The following is a 14,189-nucleotide window of genomic DNA, read 5'->3' as shown; positions in this document are numbered from 1 at the left end:
ATTTCTAAAATTCGGTTATTTGAGGACCGGGGCAGTTTGTTGGGAAGACTTTTGAAGACTTCACCTTGGAATTTATGTTTTTTTAATTCATTTTAGTGATGTAATGATTAATTAACTAATTAATTAAAAGTTTAAATCAACAGTCGATCAGGTTTAATTAAAGTTGTTGTTAGCAGTCCTAATAGCAGCGAACCAACTGGCTGTTCACTAACATATTTTTAAAGTTCAGTATCCTCAGTGTCTGTGGGCAGATAGCGTCTGATATCATCTGACAACACTGGAGATGTTTTAGAAATACGAGGTAACTCGAACTTCCTCCCATTTCTCCTCATTTCTAGCTAATGATGGCTACACTCACAGTGAAGTGAAATGTAAATCAGTTCTACAATACCTGAAAAACCAACCCAGCTGTGTGGTATTGATCACACCAGAGCTGAGCTACGGCGACAGTTTGAACTTTTCCTGAATGTGAAGATCAAACGCCTCGTTCAAACACAAAGAAGTGTTTCCACGCTCGCTCGCTGTCACGGAGGTGAGCCGGCCCTCCGTCTCGTCCGGCACCCCCGTGCTCTTGAAATGTGGGGCGACAGGCATCACTTCTCATCGCGCTGATGCCTTTGAGGCCTCAGAGTGAGCGCAGCGCTACAGCTGAGAGGTCTGAACGAGCGACAAGTCGAGCGGAAGCGATCTCTCCTCCAGACTCGTGCCTTCTAACGGGCTCCTTCTCGGCGCGGTAATGGCCGGCGCAGTAGACGAGCACAGCGCTGCAACAAAGCTAATGAGATGATTCATCAGGGGGAGAACAATGATTAAATGTCAGCACTTCACTTTGTGGCAGAGTTACAAAAGTGCTTCACAATACAGAACAAAGAATACGCCGTAGAAACACAAAACGCTGAATAAGACCACCTCCTGAACCGCACAGCGCTGCGTGGAGGTGAAAACTTCTTTTGTAGTTTCTGTCTTTGTTTCTGCGTTAATAATCTCAGGATGTATATGATGTGTAGGCTGATCTCACATGCTTTGGTTTGGGCAGCGTTAACCGTATTAACTCTGACATCCTTTGGTAAACAGTCCAGTTTACTGCTGAACAGTAAACATGTCTGTGCTCTGAACTGTGTAGTGAACTGCAGCTTCTTGTTGCTTATTGTTACACATTTATACTGATATACTGGCGCTGTGCTGCATTTATTAACCATAAGAGACCTACTGGCATAGGGAAAGAAGTGTGAGCTACATTTGTGATGTTTGTGCGCTGATGAACTGGTAGGAATCAGATTACTATCAGTCAGACTAAACCCAGCAAAATAAAACAACTAACACTAACAACCTGTTAAAAAAATCTGTTTTGTTTCATAGTAAACATTATTAAACTGTACATTCATGACTTGATAATCCGACACTAAATGTAAAACCTGTTGGTAAAGGCTGTCGCTATGTTAAGGCTGTTTTTATGGGTTCTGTTGGTTTTTCCTAAAAACCTGTCGGAGAGCAGGTTTAGGATTGTTCAGGGTCGATTATTGAGTCACAGCTGTACTTCCTACCTCTACTTTGCTTGTATCTCTGTAAAGGGGCAGCTGTGTGCCAGTCTGACTAGTTGTTGCTTCCTCGTCTGCCTACAGAAACTCCTCAATGCAACATCTAGACAAGTACAAAGAGAAGTAAAGCAGGAGGAGCCTGACGTGACCGATGAGAAGCTCAACACAGCTCCTAAAAAAGTTCATGGACGAGAGATGAAGGGTCGTTCCTTCATCAGTAAACCAGAGGTCGTCCTCTTCCAGGTACCGCTCACTGCTGGGTTGTTGTTGTTTTGTTAACTACTAAAAAGACTTACAACAAGAATTCATATATTTCAAGTTTTGCTAATAGATTTTAATACTTTTAAGTGTTTTAAATGGTCTGTTTTAGGACTTTGAAGTAGGAAAAACGTACAAGAAGAAAGTCGTCCTGACTAACGTCAGCTACACCATAAACTACTGCAAGCTTCTGAAGGTCTCCGCTCAGCTGAAGGACTTCATCTCCATCAAGTAAGATCTTCACATTAGAGAAGCGCGCAGGGGGCAGGTGTTAGCTCAGTGTAGGACAAGTGGACTGGACATCCAGACAGCCACGGATATCAATCGGATACAAATCAATACAAAACACAAAAGGAAGTTCGTCACAACTAATAAAAACAGTTTAGTAGGACTAACTATTTGCCCTAGAATATCTAGTAAGCGTAGCTTCAGTTTTAGGGAAGGTTTTATGTTGTTTTTGTTCATTATAATAGTTTAGAATATATAACCATAGTATAACTTCCTCCTCCAGTCTTTGTGCAAAGCGAGGTGACGCATAGCAGAACCATAACCCATTACAAGCCCTGCACAGGTTACACTCATCTGGACTTTTTGTATCCTGGGTGTAAAGACACAGACGGTGCATTGCCTAAATTGTTGAAATGAGCCTCTAACCCAGACGTGATGGGGACCAAAACTCAAAGCACACTTTGGGTCACGGGCCGAACAGGATCAGCATTTATTGAACACACTAAAGCTAAATGTTTTTTGAACATAAATATGAATAAAAACAGACAGGAATATTGTTCCAGGATAAATTAACTAATAATGTGTATAACTTTAAATACTTTGCTCTCCATAAAAAACATCTCTTGTCAAAGTTACATCTATGAACATGCTGCAAAAAACCCTGAAAACATAAATAAAAATGATGCTTTTCGCAAAAGTAAAAATAACAAATCCAAACATTCAGATTGCTTTGCTCTTGTGCCATTTTATTAAAAAAATAAATGTAAACTTTGAATATATTTTAATATTTTTCTCTCCATAAAAATATCTCTATCAAAAAATGAGCAAAAAAACCCTGGAAATGTAAATAAAAGTTGAGAACTGAGAAAACTTTAGATTAGAATAGAAATATGTTATAAATCCCAAAATGGAAATTCGGTTGTTACAGTATAAAGAGTAAAGTTACCACCACCATGAATACTGATAAATAATAAATACAAAATGCAAAATGTACAATAAGAGCAATATGTCCTAGTAGACAAGTCCTGTGTGGACTGGAGTGCAAATACTGTGCAACAAAACAAGAGTTTAACGAACACAACACATGTACAACACAGCATCACAAACAACACAAAAACATGGAAACAATAAAGAGATGAAAGAGAAACCCAAATCCAACAGCTCAGTAGTGTTGCTTCATGGTTTCTCTCTTGGCTTACAGTAGTATAGTTGTTGTGATGTAGTCATTAAAGCTGGTTTCAAGGACGTACGTCTGAAGCTGTGACAACACGAGAGCTCGAGGTGTTCGCACAAATAACAAGCGCTGAAGCTCCTCTGAACTCTATGTGTTGAACGTCTACACTTATCACACAGAAACATCTGCACACGCATCACCAGCGAGAAACACTTGTCGTCGTTATGAAAGACGACGGCGTGGACGTGAAAGCAGAGCCTGTCCTCCCACATATGGACGCCAGCTTGGATCACCACGCTCACAGCTCCTCTTATGAGGCTCGGCTAAGTGAGTCAGTCACTGTCTCTGCTATCTCCTCTCTCTCAGGCTGCCAGCAGCCCACGGGCCGAGCACACGAGCGTTGTTCTCCAGGTCACTCGCTGCGTATCGCTTTCCCGTCAGCTCTCCCATGACTTGATGCGGTTTCTTCGTCTCTCTTCTTTCCGCCCGACTGAGTAAAGAGTCTCGCAGGCCGCGGCGGGGTCAGCTGGAAACTACCGATGTTGTTCTCGAGCCTCGGTGCGGGACCAGTTGTCTGAACATATCACCTTCTACTCCTCTGTTGGTAGCTCACATGTAGCAAACACGCACTTTCATGCCAGGCGAGCGAATGTACACATGCTATATATAGTGCATGGAATACCCACTCACTCACTTCTGTTGTATCGCTCTGTTACTGTTGTTGTTGTTGGAAGAAGTATCATGTTTTCTCTGTGTAATGTAACAGCATGATGTTGGAAAACAGTTCCCCAGTCAGAGAGCCACCAACAGGATGGATGGGTTGTCATGATATAACTCTGATGCAGGACTTCCACTGATGGAGACTCAGGTTTATGTCCTGTGGGGAGCTTTAGTTTTAGACCGAAGTCTTTGTTTTGGACTTTAGTTAAGTTTAGGCACCGAATCCCCTTGGGTAGTGTTAAAATATTAAAATATGATACACACTTTCACCACATACAGTCGTGACTGGATAACCCGACACTAAATGTAAAACCTTCTTCTATGTCGGATATCAAGGCTGTCGGATTGTCCAGACGGAGGTCCAGATACGAGGAGGGCTTGATGCTGGAAGGCTCATTAGTTGTTCATTATTGTTCATAGTTGTTATAATAACTAGTAGGGCTGGTCCCAGTAGAACTTTCTGCTCTATGGATATTCAGGCCCAATTAATGATGAATATCTGAATATTGGGTGCGGTCGGGGGACACTTCCACCCCGGGGCAGCGCTCTGACGGGGTGGAAGTGTCCAGAACACACAGGCAGTACTTGGCTGCTGATGCTAGTTTAGTTAGCGCTCACACTTCTGTTTCCTCCATCGGTGGCGGCGGGGGAGTGGCAGATACGCTCCACCGTTACCATCCATGTTTACTTCCATAAACACTGAGCACGCTCGCTGCGTGTGACGTCGTCGTGTCCTCTTCTGCGCATGCGGGACACTTTTGGCTCGTATGAAGTTCACACAGCAGATCACATACAAGTCGCATTGAAGTGGAAACGTGAAGGAAGTCACAAAGAAATCCTCATTGAGCATCAAGTCCTGCAGTGTGAACGTAGCCAATCTGTGGGATTGTTCAGTCAGATAATACGCCGTCATCCTGATTGGTGACATTAAATGTCATGTCGGAGTCACAATCCAAGGCTGTCGCTATGTTAAGGCTGTTTTTATGGGTTCTGTTGGTTTTTCCTAAAAACCTGTCGGATAGCAGGTTTAGGATTGTTAAGGGTCGATTAACTAGTCACGACGGGCCGTCGCTCGTTTTTCCACGATTGTACAGAGGTACATATATTATAGAAAAAGAATCTAAATACAGAAAATAAAACGAGGTGCTGCATGCTGACAGTTTTCTATAGAAAGCAGTAATAAAATGGTTATTAGTTTTACTTGTCACTTCACTCATAATTCATTAGATTAGTTGTGTACAGCATGAACTAAGAAACTTCAGAAGGGAAGAAGCACCATTTTTATCTTATGAATGACCACTTAAAATGACAATCTGTGTCCCACACACATCTTTCCTCAGTTCAGTCCGTTCAGGAGCGTTGCTGTTGCAGCCGGACATGTTCTGATGCAGCCGGTGCCTGATGGCGGCTCACCCTGATCCACCATCATGATACTACATGTCATGCTGTTGGATGGCAATTACCCAAAACCTGGACATCACTTGGCAGCTCATTAGATTTGTTGCAGGACAAGTGTTGACAATCTGAAACCCCACCAGATGGTCGGCGGTCATCTCTGTGACTTGTAAGGTGGCGAGAAAAATGATGTCAGGCAAGTCATAGGAGTACAGATTAGGAAGGCAAACCAAACTTTATTCATAAATTCTAATTTGGTTTGTTTATTGACTTTGCACCTTCCTGAAATCTCTTCCGTGGCTCTACCTTAGAGACTCAGCCATAGAGGAATACCTGCTATCTGGTGAACGTGGCCAAATTCATGAACACCGAGTATCTAAAGTGTGTAGCGTCAGGTAGATCCAGGACTGTGTTAAGTAGCGTGAAAGCCGTGTGGTTAACGTTAGCATACACAGAGGAGCTTTTCTATCATGTATGTAAAGCAGCTGACTGGAGATGAAGGTGTGTTTCTGGCACCATTACCTGTTTATGACCGCGGTTGTTCAGGAAGTGCTGCTGTCTCACAATTAGCTTGATTTCTCCCCATACTGTCTTCAACAACACTGTCTTACTTCCCCTCTTGTAATACTTACATAGGATAAAATCAGTTTAATATATTGTTTACCCCATAAATATTATAAACTTTATTACTGCCACACTGTCTTGGTTGGTGGTTGTTACACACTCAACCACTATCAGCGTAACAACCACGAGCTGCATCGGGGTCATATGCAAACAGAGTGGGAGTGCTACAGATTGGTGATTTACGAGCCTAATTCTGCTTATACGTGCTGCAGAACTGCTTCACCTGTTAAACACCGTGCTTCTCCTGCTCAGTGTCTGTTGTGCGCCGCATGCTGGTTATTCGCACATTAAGAGGTACAATATTGAGATCAGTCGTGACAGCGACAGAGTCTTCGTGGCTCGCCCAGCTCAAAACATTAGCACAGCAGGAGAAAGAGGAATGTGAACCAGGAACACACTGGGCTTTTTCACACCAGCCCATGGTTCCCTGTACGCCCCCTGAATTTCTAAAAATGGCTCCCCCCCCTGCCCAGTGTAGGTGCATTTGTGCCAGAATGGGCTCTGCTGTATCTTTTCACTACTGGGATGAAAACCGCAACAGCCCGGCCTCGCCAGACTCGGTGAAAAGCCGTTGTATAGAAGCTGTGTGTTTGCAATTAGTGTCACTTCCTAGCGTGTATTGTACATGATTGGCTGAGAGGAAGACACCCCTCTGAGGTCTGTATGCTCCTGAGCTCAGCTGCGAGATGAAGCCAGTGAGCGTAGTAGGAATGGTGGTACTCTGCAGATTGTGAGGGTGTGATCACACCTACAGCTTGTTTAATTTGGTCTTTTCTTTGAAGTTTGCTATTGACAAAACCGTTCTGAAGTTCTGTTACACTTTGTACGCTCGTTTAAGTTCTGCTGCTGCTGAGATGTTTTCATTGTTACACAGCGATGGAGACCTCCAGGCCCAAAGTGTTGGACGTGATCTGAAGCAAACCAAGAAAAACCCACAGAAGCCCAGTGTACATGGAATCTGGCACTAGTACAGTAACAACAACAATCTGCTCATAATTAACAAGCATGTTTAGACCCTTGGGTTCTTGCTGCCTTCACCCTGAGTCAGCTGGGATAGATTCCAGGCCCTCATGACCCTCGTGAGGATTAAGGTGTAGAGATGATGGATGGATAGTCCTAAGTTTTGAAATGTTGATCTGAGGATGACACTAGAAGAATCAAGGAACCAGGGAGTGAGGTCAGTACAGATGATCCACGTGAACAATATCTTGGCTGACTGTTGTTGAGACACTGTACAACATTTCATGGCGTTCTGTGATAAAGCACTGGAGGTGGAATACAACCTGCATTAGCTCCCAAGGTAATGCCTCCTTCCCATTTACATACATGGAGCTAACTGGGACAACAAAACATAAACGTGTCTCGTGTTGCACCTTGGGTTGTTCAACACCCACTACTAAACACTTCTAACCTAAGTCGACTCTCATCAGCTGATTTGATTCAACCGTAACACAGTGAACGACTTAACAAACTACGAATGTCTCCATTAATCAGCTTAGATGGTAAATGGTGTGATCCTTACTCTTCAGTACCAACGCTAACAAAACGCTGCATGTTCCTGTTTTGAACGCTGCCTTCACGGTGCGCCACCGTCTCCAAGGCCTGAGGGACGGAGAAGACAAGTCTTCACATTTTACCAGTGCATTTTAAATGAACTTTTTAAATAGATTTCTGACCATCGAAAGGATAACTCGCATGTTTTCCCCTGAACTTTTATCAGCTGTAGGCGTCCACAGACAGATTCGCACAGATCGAATCTTGAGAGCAAATGATGACAGAACAGCGACTGTCACTAGAGCTGCACATCTTTCTTTGCTCGCTATATTTAATACTGCGTGCTTTCATGTTTAATTTTGTCTGCATGCCTTTTCATGGCCGCTCTAACTGAGGTCAGACGTAGCATTTCATCTGGGAACAACCCAACTTTTAATTTGTCCCAAAGACTTTGAGAGCGTGGAACAGATGAAACGCTGACAGCCGCATGTACGTCCGTTTTATAGACGTGTCCTCTTGAAACCAGCAAGTCGACGAGGCTCTTTTTATATCTGTCAGGGTTTATTTTAGCAACTTAGCTGGGTTAGTTGTTTTATTAATCCTCTGTCTGTTTCTGTCTATAAATAATATTTGATATGAGCACTCAGTTGAATTTCTACTCTATGATGAGCCTCCTTGACTTATCGTCTAGCAGTTTCAATTTGCTTTACAGAGACTGAATACCATAAACTTTGAAATTAATTAGGCAAAAATTTCCCCTGGAAAGACCTCAGTTGTGGCTTTCATATATTTTCTTAAATTACAAACATAAATATTATATTATTGGCACCAGATGCAAAGAAAAACAAGATTAAGTAAAGTATCAGGAGGATTGTTTAGGTCATTAACACACGTCACGCTGAGATGGGATTCCTCCAGGAGTGTGACGGTGTTTTGCTGGACTGAACTATAAACTCAAAGTGCTTATTGATGAACTGCAGGTGAAGCCAAGAATGCATAAATTAGCACCGCTGTACCGTCACAAGAACAAACCTGTACGACCACAGCTTGAGCTTCATCCCTTCGTCGCTCTCCGGTGGATGTATACCGTACAGTATGGCCTCATTTGCAGCAGTTTATATCTGGCTGTGGCAGGCTTTTTCAAACACTGCCTCACTCAGCATTTAATCCCAAGTGCACTGTTCTATTTTCCTCCACGTCTTTTCATACAACCTGCTTCGAGCGAGGAAAGGAGAATGGTAACAATGGAGACGGAGATTTCCCTCCCAAAAAAAAAAAACAAAAAGGCGAATTTGGATGAAAGTGCAGTTTGACATTGAGGATTACCACCAGATCTGCCCAACCAGGAAGGTTCCTTTCATGCATTTCCAGATAACAGCGGTGAGCCGGACGGCAGCTTCATCCAGCTGCACCTGCACCAGGAGCTTCTGTGTTGAACCGAACCCAACCGCCCAGAGCAGGACGGTGCTTCCAGCGTATTGTAGTTTCACTGTCAGTAATATCAGAGCGTGTGCAGTTATTGAGCTCTGGTGTTCTGGTATCACACATGATAACAAAAACCACTAAAAAATCAAGAACAACTTGTCTCCCTGCCAAATATTTGCTCTGCGTGTCATACATAGTGCATATCACCAGAGAGGAAAACTGAAATATTCATTCTCCTTCTCTACAGAGTTCAGAAAACTGACAAAACAAGAAAAACTACTGTGACACTCAGCTTTTGTCTTTTACAGGGAAAAAACCTCAACTTGGCACAAAGTGTGTCTCATTTACAAACAATGCCGGCTGTGTGATTGTGCTCCGACTCTATCTTTGGAAACAGAATAATGCTATTCCTAAAACCTAAAAACAAGGCAGAACATTATTTTCTGTAAATGTAAATGCGCTTCCTAACGCTCGTCGTTTCTAACTTTTTCTATATTTATTGAGCGCTGCTGATTCCTTGGCCGCCTGCCTGCCATGTTTATATTGATCTGCCCTCTTCTTGTATCTCTGGAAGGGCGGCAAGTCATCCTGCTCCTTGGGGCAGCGTTAGGATCGCTGTAAACATGTGCTGTGAGATACACATGCTGCTTTGAAATAACTCACACAGTCCTCGGGCTTCTTCTCTTGTCTGGAAATAAACTTTTGCCTCCCTGTACGGTTCATAACGTGATATGATTAACGGTGAAACAAAGTCCAACCCTTCTGTTGTACTTCTCTATAAAACAGCAGCTTTTTCTCCTCTTTGTTTTCATCAGCTTGACTTCTGACCTTCACTGTGTCTTCTGCTCATCAGAGTTCAGCGTCTCGTTCGAATTGGCTGATCCTTCGCTGGACGCGTCACGTTTCCTGCTACGGAGGCTTTTGCTTTCTGTGTTGCTTTAAAAACAAAAGGTTTCATATCTTTTGTGTCCTGTTTCTGTTTTTGCTGCCACACGTGTTGTGCACTGTGTCTCTAATGAGATATTATGCAGCATGAGCCTGTGTGGTAATGCCACTCACACTGTAAACTGTACAAAAAGGTCTGTTTATTCATGACTGACCTGTTTGTGTTTCAGCTTCCAGCCTCCCAGTTCCTTGTCTACCGGGATGTCCTGTGACATGCAGGTTGTTTTCCAGCCAGTGGTTAGTAATATCCCCACTCCTTTTACACATCAACCATTAAAGATATATGTATTACCCAGAGGGGCGAATCATTGGAGTAAGAAATAAACTTAAAAGAAAGACAGTACAAATAAAATCACAATACAGTAAAAAGTAACCGGTGCTCCAGGTCAGGTTGGCATCTGTTAAGCTCTTACTTCACTGTTTCTCGGCTTGTACCTCCCTGAAATCCCTAGTGTTTTTTCACAGGGATTAAACAAATCATATTATGTTAAAAATGAGCTTTGGAGGTACAGGTACTGTAGGCTGCTTGTATTACCTTTGGACAGATCAAGCTAGCTGTTCAGCTGCTAGCTGTAGCCTCACATTTAAGGTCAAGCGTCTTGTTTACAATCTTCTCCAATCAGATCGATGCATTTCCTAAGATATCGAGTGATTCCTTCAAAAGATGTCGCTGCACGTGTCCCGTTCTTTGTTTTTGAATCACATGCTGGCGGTTTGATCGCTGGTTTATTTGGATTCACAGCAACACACTGTTCCATTATCTGATCCCCGCAGCTCAACCAGGACTTAGAAGGACAGATCCAATTTGCATCAGCGGTCGGTCCCTTCTCTGTGCCCGTCAGATGCACCACAAAGAAATGTGACGTAAGTGGTGTCACCAACCTACAGGAGATTGTAGGACGTTACACGTTTCTACCAGTGGGATTCTGCTTTTGTGTGCTTTAGGCCTAATAATGTGGTAATGATTAAAAAAATAATGATTCCTGCATAAGAAATGTAATTTATCACACTAAACCCTTTTCATCCCACCTCAGAGGAACAGCGCTGACTGGCTGTCTGTCCTTATATAATAGTCTTAGTGTGCTCAGTGGTCTATTTAATCAATTCATGTATGTATTAATGTATGTAAAACTATGTACTCAAGCTGGCGGCTCCTCACCGCTGATGCTAATTACAGCACGTGATGATATCCTTTCTCTAGCCGAAGGTTGACAGCCAGTTCGTTGACTTCGGTTCGCATGTCGTGGGCCAGACTATTTCACGGACTATCACCTTGACCAACAAGGGTGCGCTGGCCGCCCTCTTCATCCTGGACACGTCCACATGTCTCAGTCCAGAAACTAGAGATGTCCAGATGCCCTCCCAGGTCTCTGCCAACACATGCCAGGTCAGACATCGATCTGGACCTCTAGAGCTGCTGTGCTGCCTCTCATACCCCGAGGGGGGCATTTCATTGCCGCTATCACAAACAGTTCCATTTACGGTTTCTTTTACACTATATGTGCTGCTGCTGTGTTTCTGCTCAACCTTAAGCTGCAGAGCTGGAATTTATTAGACTGACAGGCAAAAGTGATACAGCTTGTAAAAAACTAAATCAATACGTTTATGTAAGATGATTCCTGTGCTTCTGCATTTAAAAATTAAAGTCTGACAATGTGCAGCAACTATACCATGAAACTTATATGAGTGTGTTGTGCGCTGATAGGAGACGTGCAGTCAGAACACAGCATCCAACAGCCAGAAGAGTTCTGCAGAAACCAAACCACAGCAACAGAGTGAGGAGCTCTCTGAGACACTACAGCAGGAACCACCAGGTAAAACTGTACATATGAGCACATCCATCCATTATCTCTACACCTTAATCTTCACTAGGGTGGTGGGGGGCTGATCATTGCAGATAAAATTCCACGAATCATGTGATTAAAATGATATCAAACAGGAAGTGTTTAGTGCAACTGCAAACAGAATAAAAGTGATCAGTGTGTGCTTCTCCACAAACACCTCAGATGTGAGGTCTTCTTCTTCTTCAGCACTGGTCCTGATGACCTGGTGTCACAGCCTGAGTCCAGATGTTGGGATCATCACTCCAGTGATGCTGGATTTCTTTAATTTGGGCATTTAAAACTGTTCAGTGAATTGTTGTGAAGAAAGTTCTGGGTGTTGGGAGGTGGTCACAGTGAAGATCTTCTCCAGAGGTTTTCCTTACAGTTGACCCTTTCTGACTATCATCAGGTCCTGGTGGAGGTAGGAGACGTCCTGGTGTCTCCAAGAGGCCTGTGAGCGGTCATTCTGCAGTAAACATCCCATATGGGTGAACATTCTGGACTAGCTCTCTTCTGAAATGGTCTCCTACTAAATTTACAGAAAGGGTCTCTAGATTCTGTGTGTTGCTTTGGGATGTTCTGCTCCTCAGTACGCTACATTAGGGCAGCTGTGGCTCAGGTGGTAGAGCGGTTGTCCTCTGATCGTAAGGTTGGCGGTTCGATCTCCGCCCCCTCCACAGTCAAAGTGTCCTCGGGCAAGACACTGAACCCGAAGTTGCTCCCAATGGCAGGCAGCAGCTTGCATGGCAGCTCTGTCACCACTGGTGTGTGAATGTGTGAATGAGAAACACATTGTTAATGCTGCTAAGGTAGAAAAGCTCTATATAAGTGCAGTCCATTTACATTAAAAAGGGTTTGACATGGAGCCTTTATTTGGTCCAACACTTTGGTTTATTGCCACATACCTGCAACACTAATGGCAGTGTGAACATGGTAAAAAATGACACCAGCTGAGCATCATGTTAGCATTTTGACATGTAGCTCAGGGCCCTGCTGTGCTGAAACCCAGCGTCACAGTGCAGCACTGAGGAGACACTGTTCCCTACAACAGTCTGCAATACAGAAAGTGATGACCGACAAAATGTCCTCGCCGTGGATGATTCTCCTCGTCTCTCTGTTAGGACACGTGGTCCTTGTCAGAACAAAACTGGAAGAACACACACAGAAAGCGGAGGGTTCACCTTGCTCTCAGAGCTGGTGACAAGGAAGCATCTTCTCTTTAATGTTCTCTCAGATCTGAAGTCCTCATCGCTGCACTCAGCACTTTCTGCTGCTGATGCTCTGATAAGCTGCTCAGTGCTGAGTCTCTCTGCTGGCTGTGGAAAGTCTGCCTTGAATTGGCTGCCTCTGTCTCTTTCTTTACTTCACTGACTATTGTTGGCGAAGGTTCTTTGATATTTGACTGATTTTAAGTTGATGTTGCATTTTGAACCAAAGCTGACAGGATTCAGGATTTAACACAGTTTTTTTAAAGTAATAGTCAGATTGTATATCAGCATAGCGTTTATCATTCATGTTCCCAGGAGACAGGAGCGGTGCTTTATTATCAGAGGCCTGACTGATGGGATTCAACTCAGTATTCACAAGACATTCACCATAATCACAGGAGTTTCCCCCTAGTTCCACAATACGACCACATTTCTGTACTATTCTTTCACTTACTCGCCCAGGTTCACTGTGTTTTTATTTAGTTTTGTTTAGGTTGTTGGTAGGTTCACCGTCTAACCACTCAACACTCATGATCATAGTCTCTATGTCTGTGTGTGGCAGCATCAGAGGCGTCAGTGTCGTGTCCAGAAGCAGCTCCAGAGGCGTACCTGTCCTCAGGTGTGGACACCCAGACAGACCACACCCCCTCAGAGTCCAGTGACATAAGACTGGGAAATGTAAGTACTGGAAACTATTTCAAACACTTACAGTATACAAGAGAAATAAGTACAATATTCAAAATCGTATCACCCTACAGTAATTGCATTATTCACATTACATTTAAGTTTAACAGCAGGGTAGCAGAACTTGTGTAAATTTGAAAAATAACTAAAAGAAAAAAAAAAGTTCTGTCTTTTTATTCAGTCTAACTTCTGGTTTCAACTTTACATCATATAAAAAGACACATAACCTTTTTATTTCTCACTATCTGACATTAAATCAGACAAAATGTTTCCTGTTTCAGGTCAGTCAGGATCACCAACATTATTTCTATTTGCTAAACGCCAGAATAATGAGAGAGAGAACTTTTTAGAGAATTTATTTTATTACTTTCTTCAGAGTCAGAAGTTTCCATCCATCTCCTCAGTATCTGCTAGCGTTGCCTTTAAACTCTATGACTTGGGTCAAACGTTCTGGGTTTCCTTCCACAAGCTTCTCACAACAGTCTGATTTAACGTCAGACGCTGAGAAAACAAAAAAGGTTATATGTGTTGTATGTGTCCAGATCATCATTTTCACCTTTTTCTTCATTAGAAGCTCTTGTCTGATGCTGGCAGCGTGTTCTGGGTCATTATCATACTGAAACGTTTCTCTTGTGCCAAGTTTAAATTCACTTTGGTGTCACCCACCTGACCA

At 43.2% G+C, this 14,189-nt stretch overlaps 1 protein-coding gene across 1 annotated transcript in view; it reads left to right on the top strand.

Moving 5' to 3' along the window:
- Positions 1–14,189, top strand: part of cfap74 (cilia and flagella associated protein 74) — a 57,749-nt gene that overhangs the window by 11,667 nt on the left and 31,893 nt on the right. The window contains exons 13-18 of the mRNA XM_008285085.1: positions 1,623–1,781; positions 1,909–2,027; positions 9,972–10,038; positions 11,003–11,188; positions 11,507–11,615; positions 13,395–13,510. Of these exons, the coding sequence (XP_008283307.1) occupies positions 1,623–1,781; positions 1,909–2,027; positions 9,972–10,038; positions 11,003–11,188; positions 11,507–11,615; positions 13,395–13,510 (756 nt within the window). The remainder of the gene's footprint in view (positions 1–1,622; positions 1,782–1,908; positions 2,028–9,971; positions 10,039–11,002; positions 11,189–11,506; positions 11,616–13,394; positions 13,511–14,189) is intronic.

This window comes from Stegastes partitus, unplaced genomic scaffold, assembly GCF_000690725.1.
Source record: "Stegastes partitus isolate 25-593 unplaced genomic scaffold, Stegastes_partitus-1.0.2 Scaffold386, whole genome shotgun sequence".
Taxonomy (NCBI): domain Eukaryota; kingdom Metazoa; phylum Chordata; class Actinopteri; family Pomacentridae; genus Stegastes; species Stegastes partitus.
Note: the sequence above shows the minus strand (reverse complement) of the source record. Positions and strands in the feature narration are given on the sequence as shown.